This window comes from Penicillium nucicola, assembly GCF_028828085.1.
Source record: "Penicillium nucicola strain IBT 29836 chromosome Unknown utg000002l, whole genome shotgun sequence".
NCBI lineage: Eukaryota > Fungi > Ascomycota > Eurotiomycetes > Eurotiales > Aspergillaceae > Penicillium > Penicillium nucicola.
The window spans coordinates 103,329-124,810 of record NW_026643126.1 but is presented as its reverse complement, the minus strand read 5'-3'; the positions used below and the strand labels follow the sequence as shown (position 1 = coordinate 124,810).

Here is a 21,482-nt window from a genome sequence, read left to right as displayed (position 1 = left end):
AAATAAGGTTATATTATCTTACCTTTGCCCAATGATACCTTTCAGCGAGCACCCAGTACGTTTCGGGCGACTTTATAGCTGCTATTGAATGATATGCATTATTTTTGAAGGATGTTGTTGTCTTCATCAATGTTATTGGTCTCTTCGGGGGAGACGACTTTGATACAGAGTCTGACAACATGATATTTATTTCTTAACACTCATAGCTAGAGCCCAGTCGACATTTCACGCGAAATGTCATAGAAATAAGAAAGGCTCGAATGAAAATGCAATGGTTCTAAGGGGATAGTCCCGACATAATATCGTTGGAGGTTCAAAAATGCGACCAGGTCATGTCAGGGCATGATACGTCTCGGTGAAAAACAGGGTGCAAAACAAAACAATGAAAAACAGGACTTTATTTGGAAATTAGATCAAGGTTGGTCTCACCATATATCAGACCTCCACGCTGCTCTTATTTCTCCCTTCTGGCTTCCAGACAGCCCATCCCAACGTGATTGCTAGCTTCAACCCCATTGCAAACCATATACTTGAAGCCATACCGGTGACCTTCGAAAGCCCACCTGCAGTCATTGCACCAAGAAATAAGGCCAGAAAAGCACCAATCCTTCGATTGCGCTTTGGGTTCACTTTCGCTGTGAGTTTTGGATCGACAAGCAAGTCGCATAGAAGTGTCGTCAACACCACTGTAGGGATCTCATCCAGCGCAAGAATTCGGGATGCGCATATCTGCCCTCCCGCCTGAAAAGACAAAAGGGAAATCGGGAGAACTTGCATCCATTCAATAGGGGCACGTGGATCTTCCGGCTTAGGGGATATCACACCGAGCTCAATGAGGACTGCTGTCGCCAGAAGAGCCAATGTCTGAATAGTGAACGATAAAACCATTGTTGAACGACGTCGTGGAGTTAGGATTCGATGAAGGTGAATGAAGAAAATGTTGCTTGTAATAAAGACACTCAGTGCGATGAGGGACTTGGCCCATAGATACGCCGGGTAGGCAGGCTGACCGGAAGGACCTAGAGCTAGAAAAACAGTGTTTCCTGGGTACATTATTATCTGTTCGAGACTTTTGTATGAACATTTGAAGATAGAGAAAACTAACCTGTTTGCATACTCGAAAAGCTGCCCCACGCGTTGAATGACAACCCATCGACCAGGCCGCCAACAAATCCACATATTATGAGGACTATATCGGTATGCTTGGTATCTATATTGGTCCGAAAGTGACGGCTTATGGTTGAACGCACTGTCATACTTTCCGCAATTTGGTTGCTAGAAAGAGAGACTGTTGTGCTGCCTCCAGACGACCAATGCCTTGGTGTATACTTTGATTCTTCACCGGTAGCATTCATATCGGAGGACAGTGTAGGGTTGGCATCCTGGAATATGTTCTGACTTCCACGATTGGCACCCCCTGCGGAAGCTGGTCGCTCTATGTTCCCTGGGGAAGAAGAGGATTGCTGCTGCATTTTGAAGTTTATCTTGATATAAGTAATGTAGCCGATCAACTCCAAGTAGAGACCGAGGTTATGTGTGTTTATGAGAAGCTAAAAGCCCGGCGAATTGGCCGGTATATATATGAATATGGCGTTTCCAATAATTATTTCTTTTTGTGCTGTCTCTTTCTTGGTACAGACCCTGTTTTCGTGCGGCTTCCGATCCTTCCCATCTAAGGAATAAATAGGGTCGCTGCCAAGATAAGAGCGAACCTACTGTACACGAGGTGAAACAGGGCTTCTCGTCTTATCCTTACGCTGCACGCATACGCGTGGCCCTAGTATTAGATATACAGTGAATCTGACAGCGTAAATGCATTGAGAAGGTCTAGACCACCTGAATTCGCCCACCAAATGTGAGCAGCTACTATCTAGGAACGAAGGGCTTACGGTAAAGGATGGTTCTTTGTTCAATTGGGAAGCCTAATCTCTTGCTCTAGACATGATATGGATCCATCGCGCATTTACAACCTTGGCAGAGCCTCGGCGAGGTCTTGGCCCACCGATCATCATTGCTGCATGCGAGTTCCGCGTTTGATCTTGAAGATGGATGGAACTCTATGACGCTCGGAGGGTTTCTCTTCCCCAGTTTGCATTTGCCGGCGGGGGTGTGGCAAGACTCGGTTTCGTCACTTGGCTAGGTTTGAGTATACTCATTGTAGCTAACTGAGGACCTGCACGCTGTGGGCACTGAACAATGCTTGCGGCGAGCTTATAGCCTGGTTGGAAATTGGGCGCCAATGCTCTGGGTCCGAATTCCCAAGCCTGTGGATATGATCTATTTGAATGATCCTTGCACGTCGTTGTTCAATAGGTTTGCTGTGCAAACATACATGTGATCTAAGCTGGTAAGCTAACTTCTGTCTTGGAATGCACCGCCAGTCGCTCTTTTTTTTTTCGCCAAGGGATCGACACGTCCACGTTACCTAGTCCGGTTGTGGCTCTTAAGCACCGACCGAAATCTTGCCAAGAATGATCTTCAGCGGCGGTCTTCAGTAGTTCCTCAGCTAGTCTGATCTTTGAACGCTAAAAATGACCCTTTGATAGCACAGCCTCGATTTCCATGTTTCGGGATGATTGGGCCGCACCCCTTGGAGAGATGCCGAGCCTTGCTGACCACCTTCAGACCTTGGCATTCTGTGGATGAGGTCGAAATCGGCGGAGTTCCGCCGTTCAACTTTCTTCTGGCACAGCTGCCTGATACGCCTCTTCATCCTGTACGTCTGCTGCACTGGATGCGCCGACCCATAACACGTGGTTCATCACTGCAGTCCATGTTTTCTCCAGGGCCAACCTTCGAATAACTTTAGCAGAGCCGAAACACCTCATCAAACCGTGTAATGGCTAGATCAGACACTGCCAAGGTGGGGTTCTTTTTTTCTTTCCACTCAAGTGGGGTTGAGACTCAGCCATCCCCATGGGCACGTCAATCCTCCTGGAGAAGCGGAGTCTGACATCACTACATGCGGCAATAGCGGCGGGAGACGGAGTCATCCTATACAGACTGGTATAGAGGCTGTCCTATGAATGAAACCATTCTTAGTTATAAGATCGAGTGGGAAGTGACCGTTGGTCTTGTGTGCACCGGGGGCAACTCGGGTCAACCAGTGTCAGTCAGGATCAACCAGGATCAGTCAATATTGAAGCGAGGGGCCTTTTGTGCACCATGGTTAATGTCACTGCTTTTTGTCAATCTTCTTATCGGACACGCAGATCCTAACTATATCCATTCTCTAAACGCTCAACGTCTACCCTGTTGAGGCTAGGTTGAAGTATATCGGCTCATGTCGATCTCAGGGTGTTGATCCCCCGAGAATCCGCCTGGAACTCTCCGCTGATAAGAATCTCGGCGTGGGATGGTCCTGGCTTGGTAAGTTCCATCCTGACAGTTTCCATGTCGATCCAACATCTGGCTTGCTACGGCGTGCTGTAGGCCGGTCCGGAGAAAGCCCACGACAGCAAACTAGAACGACCAAGACCTTGTAGAGAAGAGCACGACCAACAACGCCTTCACAGGAAATACACAAGTGCGTGGGGAACGTGGTGATTGATATATCCGAGACAGACTCTGCTGCGTCTTCGATTTACATGCTTCCGTGCCAACGATGGGGCAACAAGGATTCACCAGGCTCAGTCGTTCTTCTGAAGTTCCCAGCAAACCAGATCCCTGACCTTGGCCAGAATTTGCTTTAGACCGCAAATTCCCCCGCCATGCCTGAGTCTCCCCCTCCCTGACACCATCGAGAGCATCTCTCGAGGCCCTCTCGAGACCCTCTCAAGACCCTCTCAAGACCCTCGAGAAACCCTCGACTGCGTCCAACTCCCCTGATCGGAGTTCACCATGTCCTGTGGCAATTCGCGCTGATGCGGAAGCGCATTCCACCAGTCAACGTTGATCTGCCGATTTCACCTGCACCCACCGCTTTCCCGTGCTTGGCGGAATCTGCACCGCTGAATCTTTTTCTCTCATCCATTAAAGCCCCACGGTATCTCCGGTGAATACTGTATGGATGAGACCCCTTACCTACCGGGGGTGCCCTATTTCCCCAAGGCGGATGCCCCCATCTTAGCCTCCAGCCGCCCTTCACCGATACGACCGCGGATCGTTGGCCCCATTCTCGACCCCTCAAGATTCGATGAACCAATTAAACCGGCTTCCTCCGAAGTAGAAACATCTTTATATCCCCCAAACCCGGAGCCTTATGCGCCGTCAACAGTGTCCAACCGGCCGTCGTGCTTCTCAGATCCATATCCCCGACCTTATCTGGCCCACAATGAAAGGCTTCGGCTCTCGATGCTGTGGTACTACACCCGCGATATAGAACAACAAAGCGACCTACTCGCTGGACTCCAGGAGAAGGCATGCTTTGCTCAGGAATCGATCGGATGGGAATTTGCGGTGATCGGCATTCAAGATGTCAATTTCTACATTCGCTTATCCACCGTTGGACTGCCGCTTGGCATTCTTCCCCGCGGGGAGACGATATGCGCCCACACGGTCACTCAGCCCCCGAGCGTAAGTTGCGAGATTTTGGATCTCTGATCTCAAAGTTGCTTACCCGCTTTTTCTAGAGTGTCTTCCTCTTGCCGAATCTGATGGAGGACTGGCGATTTCAACAGTCCCCATACCTCGAGTCGGGCGGGTTACGAGCATATGCAGGTGCACCACTTCGTTTGCAAGATGAATCAGGAGAATGCGTTTCACTCGGTTCCCTTTGCGTAGCCTCCTCCACGGCCCAGGAGACTTTGACCAAAGCCCAACAACAGACACTCGTCAGACTGGCAGACTGGGTCGTTTCCGATATAGTCCATTATGCCAAAGCCAGGAGGCAAAGAGAACGGCGTCAAATGATTGAACTACTCTCTGCAATACAACGTGACGTGGAAGCCCCGGTCTCCGAGAAGGCCGTTCTCGAGATTCTACGGGTCGCATACCCAGATGCAGTCATCACGATGCAATCTTCCAAGGCCGCACGTATTGAGTTAGAAGGGCAGAGTTCGATTACACCGTCTTGCCTTGAAAATGGCCTGTGGGAAGACACCGAATACATCGATGACTTTATCGTGAACTCAAACAACCAAGAGCTCCCATGCACTCGGGCAGTGCGAGCGATCGCTGCTCCATGCAATACCGTGTCAGGATCATCCCTGCTCATTGTAGCATCCAAAGACTTTCGGTTTATATTTGATGATGTTGATTCTTGGTTCCTTCACACCACCGCAGGTATTATCTCTCAGATGTGGCAAAAACGTCTTCTGGCGGATGTTATGACAACGAAAGAGAAGTTTCTTCGAGGATTTTCCCATCAACTTCGGACGCCTCTTCATGGAATTCTGGGTTCCGTGGAACTCCTCACCGAAGAGCTGTCTTTGCGCGAGACAGGTGACGCTTCTTACCCCGGACCTATAGCATCGGAAACAACTCAGGCGCACCCTCTTGGACCCTCCATTCATCTAAACACCATCAGAACTGCCAGTCGAGATCTGAATGCGATTGTGAACAGCATAATAACACTGAATCGCTGGACTGACACTGCCATGGGAGATCGCCGTCATTTCGTCCACACAATTCACGAACTCGAACAGGGTCTAGCAGATGAAGTGCTCAAGGCTTTTTCTGGTGATACACGCTACAATGCGTCTTTGATCTTCAATCATGACCTGCCAGAGCGCTGCGACCGTCTTCGAATTGACCTCAATCTGCTTCGCGACAGCCTACTTCCTCTACTGTTGAACGCCATTCAAAGCACGCCCGAGGGTATGGTTGTCGTATCTGTCTCTATAACGCCAGAAAGCAAGTCGCTCGTTGTCGACATTAAGGACACTGGTTGTGGAATTCATCCCGATTACCAGCAACGTATATTTGAACCATACGAAAAGGCTGGCGTACACTCACCGGGTGCTGGCTTAGGCCTAACTTTGGCAACGAAATTTGCAACACTTCTGCACGGGTCTATAGAATTGATATCTTCCTCACTCAATCACGGTTCACATTTCAGAGCCACCTTTCGGGAAGTTGAGTACCTTTGTTCAAATTCATCAGCCCAGTCATTGGTCTCTCGATTGGAACACTTACCTTCCAGATTTCACATCATGGCGCCTCATGCGGATTGCAAATCTTTATGCAATGCCTTCGCCAATTATCTATTACATCTTGGATTGAACGACTCTAACATCATCGAAGACAGTTTTGCCGTCCTACAATTGACGCCTGATTTAGCACAACACCGCGCGGAGTTGTCAAGCCTTTCCAAAAATCGAGTCGCCATCTGTCTGGTTCCAGCATCACAGAAGTCTTGCGTTGTCCACATGCCTGATAATGTAGTCTATGTGAACGGACCTTTTTTGACTTCGACAATGAGTCAAGCTCTTCAAGACGCCGATAAACTATTTTCGAGAATTGAAAACTCACAAGAAAGTCGTTCCCAAAATTTGGAGACTCTGCACACTCCGTTGAAGTCACCGACAGAAGAGCAAATCCAGGATAGAAACGAAGGTGTGAAACCTCGAGATGTGAAATGTTCCACGGAAACCTGGACGGCTCAGCTACCACTTCAAACAACAGTCGGTTTCAAGATGTCTTCTCCATCATCAGCGCAGAATAAAGCCGAGCCCAGGCTTGATAGTCTGTCACACCCGGGAATTTTGTCACCAGTTTTAAGCCCGTCCAAAAAGTCTCTCAAGCCTACAGCCTTGCTTGTCGACGATAACGCGGTCAACCTGCGCATACTGGAGATGTATTGTACTAAGCGTGGATTCTCATACTGCTGTGCAGCCGACGGCCTTCAGGCTGTGGAAATATTCTCCCAGCATCAATCATCACAGGCAAGCTTTGAGCGACCTGCGATTCAATTGGTCGTAATGGACCTTCAAATGCCAATTTGTGATGGGATTGAAGCCACAAGGCGAATTAGGTTACTGGAAAAGCGACACCGATGGAAGGAGAGTGCGATTTTCATTGTGACTGGCCAGGATGGCCCTTCCGATAGGACAGAGGCACACGGCGCTGGCGCCGACGAGTTCTTTGTGAAGCCTGTTGGAATCAAGCTTTTGGATCGTAGTGTTGAGCAATATTTTCCCGCGATTGATATCAAGTAGGAAATTTATATATTCCCCATTTCTTATGACAAGAATTCCAATGCAGGTACAGAAAGGAAAATGGCAGCTGGTCCAAGAAGCACGTACGTACTAAGCTCTCAAAACACCGACGATCCAGCGAACTCAACTCTGTTCCGGACCTTTACCAGGGTAGCAACGTCGAACCATGGCCTCTGGTTAGTGGTTCGTAGAAGTGTTTGCTTTGTAATGACCGGGATTTCATTATGGTAGGGCGCTCGCCTTCAGCGTTCGGGCGCCTGTATGTGTGAACAACTCGAATAGTGTCAGCCGGAAATAACCCCTATTGACGCATCCACTTATCTTATTCTGACGGTCTTAAAAACATGGATTCTATCTTGGTGGGCTGGAAAAGTATCTAACAATCTTCTTACTAGGCATAGGGAAGTATTTCTGTCTGTTCGTTCGATGAAAGTAGGCTTCCAAAAGGCTTAATCTCGGTAAGTAAGCCCTTGCCCTTTGCAATAGCATAGGTATAGTACTTTATGATAGGTGAAATCGTAGCAAAGATTCTATTTGGTTCCCCTAGTTGGATGTTTTAGCAGTATTGCGGGACATAATAAACAACCAGTCGAATGATATTCTGCTAGCTAGCCCGCATCAAAGAAAAGAGCTTGTTATATCACATCAGGGGACTGATGTTCAATGTAGAATGATTCAAAGGAGTGGTGGCTAAAGGCGGCTGTAGGTGCCTAGTGAAGATGATGGGTGGAAATAATCGAGAATCTCCGATTGAAGTATAAAAATAGACAGATTCCTCGACTTAGGAATGACTAACGCATCCGCACACTGACAGTCATTACGAACAATTGGTAACTTCTTCTACTAAACTATGAAATGTCGTTATAGCAACCAGTGGGGGTGGTTCTGACAGAGGTAAAATACAATACAGAAAATGTGATAGTCATGACCTTAATTTGAATTGCATCTATTGTTTTCAAACTTTCTTGCTCAACATAAGTGCCTGGTTTATCGCCGAGCATGGAAATTCGATATATTATAGCAAATTTCATGCGGACGCTCATATAGCCGTTCCCACTCCCCACCCTCCCCCATCTTTTGATACCCCTCCAGCCCCGCGTCACACAAGGCCACTTTCATCCACCCGACATCCTTCAAAGTGCACCCTTCGATAGATTCATAGCCATCGTCAAGCAAGTCTTCTGGCTGATCAACATCCTCAAGATCTTCTTGACTTAAATCTTCAATAGACTCTGGCTTCCACCAACCATACAACATATTCACAAATGCATCCTTATTGATACAGTCATCAATCGGCGCTCGGAGAACACTCTGCAAAGACTCTTCGTTCACAAAAAGGCAGAATCGATAACGCGGAACACTAACATTAAACGCCCGGATCATTCCAGGTGATCCCCCTAACTCCTGAATAGCATTCGTTGACCATTTTTGAAAATGCTCTCGGATGGTTGCTATTTTCGCATCTTCAAAAAGGGATTTGTCTTCAAAGATGGTTATCTGATGACTATCAAGCATATCTAGGCCATTATAGTATTTGAGCGAGTGAGAGACATGCCATTGATACCTGCGTAAAAGCTCGGCCCAGTCGGCGTCACTTTTGTAGGTACATCGGTAAATAGGGAATCCCCAAGTGTGTAGGCCAGCTTCTTGTTGAGCTTTCTCGATGCAATCAGCGAGGTTATTACGAGATTCCTTGTTCGGGGTCCGTTTAGACGGATTTCGAGGTTGATCGCGCCTAGTCAACCTCGCTAGTGCCGCTAGTACTTTTTCATGTGTGCTTGCCGAGGAGTTTGATGAAGCCATTCTTCGAAATTGCCAGTGGTATCTCTGTGTAAAGCGTTGAGAAGGTTGGACTAGGGAGCTGGCAGTGATGTGCAAGTTTGCAATATAGATTGCCGAGTTGAGGAGCATTCTATTTGTTCTGAGGAATTTTGTAGTGGTGGACAGCATAGTTTGTCCAAATGGCATGCGGTGGTGATATATTTGGAAGGGGAAAGTGTCGGATTTTGTTGTTTTAGCTTTTGGCTGCAGGCAACTTACATACTACAATTTCTTAGTCAGCCGCCCCACAGGGCCAAGCCATTCATAAAATACCGCGTGTCACGTATTGTAATTAGGAGTGTCTTGGCTGCAGGTTTCCAAGCGATGCACTCCTCCATATTGGGCACCTTATTAGACCACTGGACATATGCTGATTTACAAGCTGGATGTGGAATTAGTAGTTTACTGAAATGTTTCTATATGACTGGCTACTGCTGCACTCTTAGGATAGTACACATCGGTCGGCCTGTCTTCCAGTCTACTCCGGCATAGACAGGCTAATTGCTCCTCGTCTGCGGAGTGAGTTCGCTCCAATGTTCTTATCTTTTTTGCCTCTTCTTCCTCTCCTATGCATGTAACGCCCATTCAACCATATACTCGGACCTCAGTAGTTAGTCTACTGTGGGTCGATCCCCGGGTTCAAATGCCACCATAGCTCTGAGCAGATCCTCTATCCCACGGGGGGTGGTGAACTCTGGCAGAGTTCAGGTTAGGGTTTCTCCTTCACTATGGGAGAAAAAAAGTGGGTCCCGCCAGGGTTCAGGTTTAGTCTAACGTCCAATCGACCTCAAACTTTGGCAAGTTATAATAGATATAGTTTAATATCTCCCATTTAAATCTTAGATCATATAGTCCTCTATCCCACGGGGGTGGTGCAGTCTGGCAGACTGCAGGTTAGGGTTTTTCCTTAACTATGGGAGCAAAAGCTTGGCGTTACCCAGACTGCAGGTTCTTTTTCGACGCCAGACTGCAGGTTTAATTTGACGTCCGATCAATCTAAAAACTTAGGAAGTTATAATAGACGTAGTAAAATATCCCCTATTTCAATTTCAGATTACGCAGTCATATAGTTATTGAGTAATTCGCGGTTGAAAATCGGAGATCGTTTTGATAGGGTGCGGCCAATAAGGCTAGTTAGGGTTACGACCGGAGCCTAAGGCGTCATTATCAATATTATGATATCAATATTATCAATATATAACAAAACAAGATTTAACAAAAGAATAAGAACATGAAGAAACACATAAAGAAAACTTAACACAAGAAAAAAGAGACGTAACAGAAGTTACAAACATAAGTACCATATAACACAAGAACTTGAACACAAGTTCAAATAGAAAAACAATATATGCAAACACCATACTCAAGAATTCCATGAAGACTCTAAAACAAGCAAGCATACAAAAAGGAACAAGACAATAGAAAATATGGAATATCTAAGAATTCCAAAGAAGAGCAAAGAACTATAGAAAAACATGGAAGAATTACGAACACAGAAAAATGCATGATAAACCGCTTTTAGGAAAACTGTATCCGGAAATCCGAGGAAACCTCAAAATACAACAATAAGAATATAAATCTAGGATTCCTACGAATGCAGCAAATAAGCCGAAAGCATCAAAAAGGAAGAATAGAGAAATTTAACTTAAATTGAGCAGGATTACCTAGCAAAAAAGAATTATCTATTTTTCTCTGATTTATCTATCTTCAATCTTAATCTCACTTTGTTTTTATCATTTCTTTAAATGATCCCTACCCTAATAACCTAAAATATAGGACCCTCTTTTATCCTAAAGAGATAATATTCTAGCGGCGGTAGTCTTATTAGGTATATTTAAAGTAAGTTAATTACTAATTTCTCTAGCTTTATATATTACTCTACTAATAGAAGCTAAACTTAGGTTATGACCTACACTAATAATTCTTTTATTGACCGTTAGATAAAGTATATAGAAGGTACTGCCAAAATTATCGAATATCGAGGATTAGAATAACTTACCCGACGTGAAGGTACTGTCAAAATTATCGAATATCGAGGATTAGAATAACTTACCCGACGTAAAGGCCTTAACTTATTTACTAATCTACGAGTATAAATTGTGAGTCCCTTTATACTATAATTATACCTTGACTACCGAGGTATTGTCTATAAAATAGTTATACTAATTAATATCGGTCTAGAGTATTAGCACTATTTACTAAGAGAAATATAACGCTCTAATCATGAAATAACTCTTAGAAGACGTAAAGCAGTACCGAGAGCCCGACGACTAGATTGTCGATAATATTGGATTAGTCGTGATTCGTCTTAACGACCTCTATACGGCACTAAAAGACGGAACTCTTATATAACCGAGCGAAATCATTCGCTAGACTCTGAGTCTTGATATAGAACTAATATTATTATTGCTTACGGCGCCTCCCGTATAGAGTTACACTGCCGTTAAAGTACCGCTGATAGATAGAGACCTTATCACTAATATCGTGTGGGGTGATACTTACTACGTTTATGTTACGGACATACCAGGCACCAATCAGTATGGGACCGCAACTTGTTGATGGGCGGTCATGGACCAGTCGATCAACCAACCCACCAGGATCACGTGACGAACAGTCAGGAAGGTTACACCACAACGCTAGGTGCCGATAGGGCCACTTACGGCCCCCTCAGCACAAACACATATTCTCCCCCATGAGAATATCGGAATTACGTCAGCCTAACCACGTGATCATGCAAGTAGTAGATGGGTATGGTGGTTTACAAGTAGATCCTGCCAAGGCGCATCTACCAGTCTACCATCTACCATTCTACCAAGAAAGAACTAGGGATATATAGGACCTCATGTATCTAGTTTAGTTCTTCGTGTTCAATCATCCATTGTTACTTGTGTCTACCTTTGGAAACCTTCGTGACTCGTACAACTTAGTTATCACTTGACAACACTACGATCTAAGCCAATACTTCGGTATAGACTTGATCGGCGCTCTACTTGGCATCGCTCCTCGATACCCTCAAAAGGACTTAGCCCGTATAAGGCCTGTTAGGCAACGGTACGGTTGAGAGACAGATCGTTGAGGTTGGAAGTCAGCAACCAGGCAAGTATAATCCAGCAAGTCTTCTAACATAGCGACGACCCGGAAGCAAGTGCGTAACAGTTTACCGTAATCTTGCCGTAAGTAGTATATAGAATAACGCCCGGTCGGCTCGGATATTGATATACGAGATGATCCTTGAAGCTATAAAAGTACTCGAGGAAATATCGCCTATAAATAGCGCGCTTCGTTACTCCTAGACGCTAGTAAATCAAAGCCGCGATATTGCGCGCAATCTGGTGGATGAAATCTATTGTAGCGTTCCGTTCTATATAGGAATAGGCGTAGATAGTAACTATGACTCCTCGAATGTACCTCCTAGTTTCGAGATATTAGGAGCGGGAGGTATCACCTTAATATGGCCTTTATTGATTGCGGCTAATTGCGGACTTACCTCTCTTGAAATTCGGCAATAGATCATAAAGTGTTTGGATAAGATTGGTCATTTAATGGGTATAAACTAGGCGCTAGCTATGGCATAGCTTCTACGGGACGGGATATATTCGCGGGCGTGGATCTTACCGGAAAGCTCACCTAGCGAGTCTGCTTCGACCGAATATTTATAATGATAGGATAAGGATTTTACTAGATTGCGGTTTAGATTCATGTGCCAAGTTGATTTCACGATTTTTGACTTCAGTTCAACAATATACCGAGCAATATACATACCGTTATCGAATCTGTCCCTACACTCCCCATTTCCCTACCACGAGTTAGCTTTTTAACTATGATATTCAATCAATCTTCCTACTAGAAAGTCAGGATATACGCAGGGATTTAATTTGAAACCCTAGAATTCAATACAAGAAGCAATCTATTTAACTGATGATTCCCATATTCTATTTACCTCTAGCCAAAGCTCCGACGGTATCATCGCTGTGGGTATCAGGCATACTTCCATGGTAATAGACTCTATGGTAACTCGTGAATAGCCAGGATATTCTCTATCTACGGTCAAAAGTCTCGTCGTCGAATGACAAGTCAAAGTAATTTATTTACGGCTTATAGTTTTTTTAGTCTAGGACCGCTAAATCGACAACTAGAAATATCCCGGTGTTAAGACCCGGAGAAAAACCTTTCGTCTCTGCTGCATTCCCCATCGTGATAGTTACTAAAAAGCTAGCTCTCTCTATTTAGGCCTTAATTATGGGGTAGAAGTCTTTATGTCACTGCTAGCGTTCTTCGTTCAAGTAATTGGCTCGGAATGCAATAGGCCTAAAGTCGTGGAAACCTTCTCTTTCTACTACTTCCACTTAAATCGTCATTATTTTTGTGAATAGTGGGAGTATGAGAATAAGGAAAGTTGAGACAAAAACTGGTTAGCGACAGTTTTCCTGGACCCGTTCAACTGGACCCCGCAAAATCACGACCTTTAATTTTTAATGATGCATAGAGAAAGAAAGCCGATTTATCAAATTTTTGAATGACGAAATAAAAAGATCTAGAAGGATCTTGTTCGTTATAAAATTGTTAAGGTAAGCTAGGTGTCGAAAACTGGCTTTGAAGTTCATGAAAAGAGCAGTGTAGGGAGGCTTTCTCAATAGTGTGTACTTAAAAACAGCCACATAGATACTACTTAAAACTAGATGACGGCAAATGGACGGCCAGAAATGGCCGCTTCGGGGGCCGTTTTTGGCCGCCCATTTGCCAACCGTTCTGCCACTCACCTCGCATTTGCACCCACGCACCCTCGGAGCGGGTTGGTTCGCGCCCTGATCTACTCCACCCCCCTTCTTTACTACCTCCCCCTGTCTACCAAAACTTCCAGTCGTCTTTAAGGGCGCCAAAAATGATTTCCCGAAGAATCGTGCCATTTAAAATGGCAGTGATCCCTCCCCCGTTTTTTTCTTCTCTCGTTCCATTGAGCCCCCCCAAAGTCTCATCAACGATCTTTTGATCGAATCTTACTTTGAAAACCATTTGTCCATCAAGACTCAGACCCTGCTTCAGAACCTCCAGCGGCACGGTCTTGTCCGCACTGCCGCGACCCCCATTCCTTCTCATCATGGCCCGTCGGTCACGTAAAGCGAGGTGTCAGTCACAGTCATCTAGCGACAGCGACGAATCCGAGAGAGAAGGCATCGAAGACGGTGGATCTGACACTGATCTGACAGAACCTGAGGATGAATCAGATGAAGCATTCAATGCTGACGATGCGAGCTTACTCTTCGCCGACAATGAGTACACACCGGAGTACTACATCCAACAGCTTCAAAACTTTGATGAGACAGTCTACACACAGGAAGACTATGCCAAAGGCACTACCGCTCTTCTCGACCGCATTGAGGAAAAATGGTCCCAGTTAGTGTAGCTTTTCATTTACCCCCCCCTCCTTGCTACTGGAGGGTCTTGGTCTCACTCATGGTCTTACTAATGGTCTCATTATTACCACCAAGATTCTGCTATTTCATTCGGAAAGATCCCAACCAGGAGTACCATCACTTATCCATTCCGATCTTATACAACTTTCTTGAATGGGCTCTTAATTTAAGAAGGGGTAAAAATGGGAGAAGGCTTCCAGGGATCAAGTGCAAAAGCTCCTTGAACACGTTCTGGAAAGTGTTTCGGCTAGTTTACGAAAGGTCCATTTCAAAGAAGATCGGAAATCAGATGAACCGTCGGATGCGTCGAGTACGAGAGGCCCTTTTTACCCCTGCATAGCTGGCCTAGTCCCCTTTTCAAGGCTGACCCGGTTCTGGATTTAGGTAATTCGACGTTTGGCTAAAAAGTACAAGTTGTCAATCAAAGGACGAGACAAGCCTCCTATGGATGTTCAGGACCTGGCGAAAGTCGTAGAGACCACCGTCAGCACAACAAAGAAAAAGTTCGGACATGGCCGCCACCGCATAGAGCTCGGGCTCTTCTTGCAGCTCGCAGGGCTCACGACTAACCGTCCGCAAGCCATCCTCGATCTGCGATATCGTCACATCCAAGTCAGTCTTCTCCGTGACCCGCAGGGCGGTCCACATCGAATTGTGATTGAGTTTACTTTTGAGTTCACAAAGGAGTGGCTAGGTGCTAAAGACGCGTGAGTACACTCAAATCTGCGCCGTCGTCTGTTACTGACAACTCCTTCAGAAACACTTACATTCTCCCCGAAATCATCTTCGATCCTTCGTTGGTTCTGAGTCCCCATGTATTCCTGCTGGGCCTTCTTTTTGCAGACCGTGCATTTGCCCGTGTTGATGGCGAAGAGGTCCTGGTTCTTGCAAATCAGCTTCCTCGGCTTCGAATTCGTGACGAGTGTAACGAACTTCGGCTACAGCTTGACCCGGCAATGGGTGACGTGCCAGTATTTCGGATGTCGGAACGGACTTTGAACGGGATCGGCATTTCACCCCACAAACCTCTCCCTTACTCAACCTTGGAACCATGGGTCAAGAAGATGGGCGTAATTACAGGGATTCGGCAAGTTACACGGCCCTACAGCTTACGCTATGGAGCAGGCACAGCTTTGGACAATAGTGGTACGTTGCACTGTTCTCTCTTGCAAGATGGATCAACTGATATAGCTCCAGGTTCCGTCAGCGACTCCCTCCGCAATCTTGTGATGCATCACGCTGATACACGGACATTCTTGAAATTCTACCTTAGTAGAAGAATCTCTAAGAACCTGCCCGCCATAATTCGTGGCCTGGACCCAGAAGAAGATATAATGCGCGCTGCTTGCCGAATGAGCCGAACTATCGACCCAGACCGCCCGCAGGAGCTAACAACGGAACAATCCTGCTCCGTGAATCAAGAGCCGGAAATCGTCCGCTTGACGCGCCAGCGCGATGAGATCAGACGATCTCTAGAGCGTCCCTTGTCAAAACACAAAGGGACACCGGACTACGATATGTACAGGAAATTGAATCAGGAATTGGCGGGAGCCAGGAAGCGCGCACAGGATACACTTCTTGCGCAGATTCAAAACAACTATGACCGAGAACAGCCTATGCTAGAGATCAAGCGCCAATTGTCCGGGATTGCGCCAACTGAATCCTCAAGTAAGCGGCTGAAGTGCTCCGTCGAGGTCCCGGTACCTCAACAGCGGTTGATCAAGAGTCTTTTGACTCTGCCACGCCCAACGATAGAAGAGGAGATGACTAGGAGAACCGAAGCAATTGATTCAGTGGCGGCTTATTGTCAATTTCAGGAGGGCGACACCTGCCGTTTACCGCGGAACAAAAGATCAGAAGGGACCAGGAAAAACATCGAGATCCATGGTCAACGCCAGCTGGAAAGTAAAGTGCTGGACAGCAGCTGTCAACGAGACACTCCCCTCGAACTTGCCCTTCGATCTGCTATGAAGGATCATCGACCCTTATTCTGCTTCATTTGTGTGGGTCAGCCAGACCTGGACCCTACGAAGCGAGCTCAGCAATTTGCTTCTCATGGGGATGTCACCAAACACATCAAAAGAAAACACCTTAAAAAAATGATGTCAAGCCAGTCGATTGCGTGCAACATTTGCGACAAAAATTTCACAGAAATCATGCATTTTCAGCGGCATGCCAATGATTCTCACAAAACTGTGACGGGACCTCTGTGGTGCGCAGTCTCTAGCTGATGATTGATTTTGCTGGTGTTTCGGTGTAGACTACTCTGAGGTTTGAGTTTGATTCATGGACCGTGTCGTTTCTGCTGCAATCTGGCCATATAGTTTAATATACAGTGGTTTGCATGGTAAATACTTTAAAGCTCAGCAAACCTTGCCAATTGCCGTGGTTTGGGGTTAACAGATGTCCGAAGGAGACGAAAACGCCAAGACAGCTCCCTATTTTCAATGAAATTCACCAAGGCCAAAGTTTATGTCGCAGCAAAATTGCTGCAAATCGAGGAAGAATGAAAGGGGCGCTTTTGGACTGCTTCCCGTTGTATGGATGATCGTTGAGTTCGCATCCTTGATTGTGGAAGGATGGTTCAGAGCAGACCGCTATAAGCTAGTCGATTATTGTTTGTTATGACCAAGGCGCACCATCGGAAATAGTTCCCGAGGTTTGTATTGCATTAAAATTCTGTAGTCTAAAAGGAGTCGTGAATTACGAGTCAGAATCATGAACTTGTAGTTAGTACGGTGTCACAGCCAAGGACTATAATGCAAGCGACAAGTAAGACGGGCATTGGTCTATAATCGCGCTAGGCCTATCAATCCCCTCCCGGTATTGAAAACTCTGCTGGTCGGGGTGGAACGATTACTGTGTGTTACAGCATAGTTCTTCCGGGATGTTGCGAATTACCATACAAAACACAAATCGATATTTGACGGGTAAGAATGACCAAGTGTGACAATACCGTGCGGGGAACAGACAGAATTCCCCCTCATCGGAATTGGCACCCGGTTCTGCCACCGCTGGACCAACCATGAGCCACCCCTGAGCCTACTCTGAGCCTTCCCTGAGCCTACTCTGAGCCACCCTGAGCCTACTCTGAGCCTTCCCTGAGCCTACTCTGAGCCTTCCCTGAGCCTACCCTGAGCCTTCCCTGAGCCTACCCTGAGCCTACCCTGAGCCTACCCTGAGCCTACTCTGAGCCACCCCGAGCCTACCCTGAGCCTTCCCTGAGCCTACCCTGAGCCTACCCTGAGCCTACCCTGAGCCTTCCCTGAGCCTTCCCTGAGCCTCCGCTTATCCCGAACCCCACCGCAAATAAGGCATCTACAAAACCGAGTTCTACTAGCTCCGTGTTCAAGGAACAACACATAGTAATCAAAAATCGCTACGTACTTAGTATTACATCAACTATACTTTTTTAAACTCTGGCTGAAGTTGGCTTGTCATTTTACTGCATTTTGTCCCTATCGAAAGTGAACCTTTCTTTGATCTCATTTTGCGTAACTTCAAGCGGCCCTACAAAATGATGCTCCTTACAATATAAGCCCCAAAGAGCTGCGAGGAAGAGACAAGGTCACGCTTGTAAAAGATTGTTTGCTACTCTAACTCCCTAATGCTTGTCAGATTCGAGGTTATAAATGCAATTCACACTACAAGAGAGCAGAGCGGCTCTTGCGAGGAGAACCAGATCATCCTTCGGGCGATGCTTGGCTGCCACAAGTGGTTGCTACTATATGTTAGCAAAGTTCGATACGTTGTAGAAAACCTTACATCTCTTAGACAATCAATAGATCTTGCCGTCTCAGTGGCGGACAGGAAATCCACCGCCGCGGAACCAATTGGCCAGCGCTCTAGATCATTTACCCCAACAACGCCGTCATCTTTGTCAAATTTCTGCATGAGCCGCATTGTGATTGACGGAAGAGCGGCAATATATGCAGCTTCAGATTGCTGTGACGTGCAATCTACACAAAGTTCTAAACAAGCTGCCAATTGTTAGCCAGACGAAGCAGAGAAAGGTACACCAACAGACCTATTTTGAGGGACCCGTCAATCCCAAACAATATCTCGTCACAGGCTAAAGACTGATGCGCAAGGCCAAATAATGATAGGTAGCAGGCACCGTCGAGGATCTAAAAAGTCAGGACAGCTCATCAAAAGGGCTACGGCAGGCAAACCTGACACATGATGGATCCCAATTCCGCTTCGTTGGGATAAATTGTCGGAGAAACCACAACAAACGCGAGAGTCAACGGCAAGTCATCAACCAAAAAGTACGCGAGCTCGCCGTGCATGTAGCATTCATGCAAGGAGAGGACATTCAAGTGCTCGAGACGCCCGAATTTACAGATTAATCTTTGAGCATTCTGCCTCTGATATCTCCGAATGGCAACCATGCGAGATGGACGTGTACGGCGCGTGGCAATTGTGACTTTTCCCGCAATCTCATATGTAAGTACCCCTCGATATGTATCCCATGGTGATTCTTGTCTTACAATGAAGACGGAAGCAATGTCTCCAAGACCGCACAGTAGTGGAAGGCAAAGGCTTTTGCGAGGCCCAGTGACAACCTTGGGTTGACTACTGCAGCGTAGTCTGGCTGCTTTCGTGGCAGCAACCGTCTGTGTCTCCCAGGTGGTGGATGTAAACATTGACGCGGGGATTTGGGATTGGGCTTTGATAGTGTCAAGGTCACATATCATGTTGTCTATGTATAGCTTGCTTGACATGATTGGAGAATCTTATCACTTCCGGATTGATAAGAACAAGAATTCAACGGAGATTGTGGTCCTATTTATTTATATACGTAGTGGTATGAATTGGTATTTGCAGAGTTCCAATGTCTTTTTCGAATCTTAAATATTCTTTCTTTCCTCTTTTCAAAAATATGAGATCACAGCCATGACTAACCGCCATAAGATAAGGCTGCCGAGCCATAGACCCTATCTATACTACTACCGGGATATATTGTGTGAATAACCGATAATCAGACGCTAGCCCTCATTAACAAGGCGACTCGTAAACTGCAGCAATTTCTCATATATATCGATAATTACTCAGTATATTAGTCCCATCGATTACCTCAATATTGCTATTGACAGTTATATATACGACAGGAATGTGATCTTCGAGCAAAGTCCAGGTTTTCTATGAGCAAAAAGGTCAACATAGACTAAACGACTGACTTACTCGCGGACTAAAATTTCCTCTCCACTTTCAGACTTACCAGATACAATTTGAGGGCTTGATACTGTCTGCCTCTGGTTATGGAGTGTTCAGATATGTCAGGCAACAAGATACATCATGATTCCACTTTGCCTATTCCTATTCATATCACCGAACGAAACTCAAGTTAATGCTAGCTTACTGAGAGATATAAGTCATCTACAATAGATTGTTCATTCCATTATCAGGTCTGAATATTGATATTCCGCTGATAAGATCCCCAATCAAGAAGCCTAAATAACATATCCAACCGGGTACAATAGCTAGCTCTTCTAGAAAAATGGCCAAAAGTCAGATACAAGAAGAACAAGCGGTGTGTTAATCATACAGCCGCTCTTCATCCGCAGCAGCACACTTCTCGCACTTAAGCTCTGGCTGTGTCTGTGCAGCATGAAAATCGGATGGAGCATTTGCTTGAATGTTCTCCCCCGCGACATGATCTTCGTATCTGCTCTGCAGCAGCTGGGTGGCGAGGTGCATCGTGGCCCACTCCCTGGAGGAAATTTTGTCGAAAGATGAGATGTGATCAGATACCACTTGCAAATATTGAATTGTTTCGTGTATCAACTTTGTGGTGATTTCTGTAGCTCTTGTAACTCCGTGATGCATCTCTTGGGTTCTCAATTCTCGGGATTGGACCGCTCTCCTTTTCCGGTTCAGTAGACATGGGCGTTGATTCTCAGCAGAGGCAGCTACAGACGGAGCCAGGTACCAGTTAGCAGACGGCTGCAAAGCCTGGCTTGCGTTGCCAGAATCGGCATGGATGAATCGCCCGACGATCTGGCGGAAGTTTGCACTGGAGTCATAGCCTCCAGGAAACATTTTTGTTAGCGGGTTGAATCAATTAAAGAGTATTCAGAAGTAAGATACCAGTTTGCGATATATTTCCCTTTTGCCGTTCTATATCTAGGGTAATAGGCGTCTTGGGTGCATTTGGGATCTCGTGATCCATAATCGCTTATGTCTTGTGGTGCTAATGAACAGTGTACTGTAATCAGAAGTTCTTGTCGAAATGCTTGAGGGAATCGACCTTAAGGAAAACCATGGCCTTAAAAGTTGTGAGTGAAGCGGCCATGTGCATTTAAACCTCAAAATCTCGATCACCTTTTTCTTTTTGCGAATACTTTTCAATGATGGCTCCTAGGAGTACTGTGGATAAAGATTTGTTGCCTTAGACGCAGCAAATACAAAAACGTGCTAATTGAATCGGGGATAACCCTTTTAAGCTGGAGCCTAGGATTTTAAAGTCACTCCCAGGAGTAAGAGGGTTGCCAAGTTAATTTTGGCTTTTAATATGAAGATGCGGAAGCGAGATACACTGTGAACGCCTGAAGAATTAATGCCTTATCATTCTCGGCCGCGTCGAAAGCTACCGCAATAGAATTGGCCGAGCAAGAGGTTGTTTCGTAGTCAAAGAGGCTCTAGAGCTTTCTTACAGATCAATATCAATGCCGAGGATGCTTTATTGAGCAACAGCGTGTAGGTTCTCGGTCTTCTCCATAATATGGCTGTCCAAGACATTGACTGGACTTCTTCACTAGCAAATATTGGCTGAATTCGATCGATTTATTCATTCCACGCCCGGAATCTATCGCAGGAATCCAACGGGAAGTGAAGGCTGTCTCAGGCCCCGAAGACACACTGTCTCACAACTATCGTATGTCGTATGTTTTGCTGACAGCGGTCATCCAAGACGGTTTTTCTTTCATAACTGGCGTTCGCAGCCTGTTATTCTCCGTGTAAGGCTCTGAGTTGGAGGAATAGCTGAGTCTGATTCTGTTTTAAAATTTCTGTGGCAATAGATTGCAATTCAATCGAGGTGTCGGTATTTATTTTTCATGGAATTTTATGTTCCTTGAGATAAATCTGGGGATGGGGCCGCTGATCGTCGTGTGCGTTCTAATTCAGATGAGGCGGCAGGTATATCCGG

The 21,482-nt window shown here is 45.9% G+C and overlaps 5 protein-coding genes across 5 annotated transcripts; 2 read left to right on the top strand and 3 right to left on the bottom strand.

Annotated features, from left to right (window-relative positions):
* Positions 1–435: 435 nt before the first annotated feature.
* Positions 436–1,472, bottom strand: N7511_001788 (YoaK family protein; the record flags this gene model as incomplete). The annotated part of the gene is made up of 3 exons (XM_057124213.1): positions 436–1,043; positions 1,106–1,210; positions 1,259–1,472. The coding sequence occupies 3 exons, from the start codon at positions 1,470–1,472 to the stop codon at positions 436–438; spliced, it is 927 nt and encodes a 308-aa protein (XP_056986372.1).
* A 2,533-nt stretch (positions 1,473–4,005) lies between these two features.
* Positions 4,006–7,097, top strand: N7511_001787 (hybrid sensor histidine kinase/response regulator; the record flags this gene model as incomplete). Its single annotated transcript, XM_057124212.1, has 2 exons — positions 4,006–4,515; positions 4,572–7,097. The coding sequence occupies 2 exons, from the start codon at positions 4,006–4,008 to the stop codon at positions 7,095–7,097; spliced, it is 3,036 nt and encodes a 1,011-aa protein (XP_056986371.1).
* Positions 7,098–14,016: 6,919 nt separating this feature from the next.
* N7511_001786 (DUF3435 domain-containing protein) lies at positions 14,017–16,563 on the top strand (the record flags this gene model as incomplete). Its single annotated transcript, XM_057124211.1, has 5 exons — positions 14,017–14,312; positions 14,408–14,642; positions 14,717–15,039; positions 15,090–15,478; positions 15,530–16,563. 5 exons carry the CDS (start codon positions 14,017–14,019, stop codon positions 16,561–16,563), a joined length of 2,277 nt encoding a protein of 758 aa, XP_056986370.1.
* Positions 16,564–17,936: 1,373 nt separating this feature from the next.
* Positions 17,937–19,056, bottom strand: N7511_001785 (uncharacterized protein; the record flags this gene model as incomplete). The annotated part of the gene is made up of 4 exons (XM_057124210.1): positions 17,937–18,053; positions 18,098–18,312; positions 18,360–18,459; positions 18,505–19,056. The coding sequence occupies 4 exons, from the start codon at positions 19,054–19,056 to the stop codon at positions 17,937–17,939; spliced, it is 984 nt and encodes a 327-aa protein (XP_056986369.1).
* An 814-nt stretch (positions 19,057–19,870) lies between these two features.
* On the bottom strand, positions 19,871–20,374 carry N7511_001784 (uncharacterized protein; the record flags this gene model as incomplete). The annotated part of the gene is made up of 1 exon (XM_057124209.1): positions 19,871–20,374. The coding sequence occupies one exon, from the start codon at positions 20,372–20,374 to the stop codon at positions 19,871–19,873; it is 504 nt and encodes a 167-aa protein (XP_056986368.1).
* Between the last annotated feature and the right edge of the window lie 1,108 nt (positions 20,375–21,482).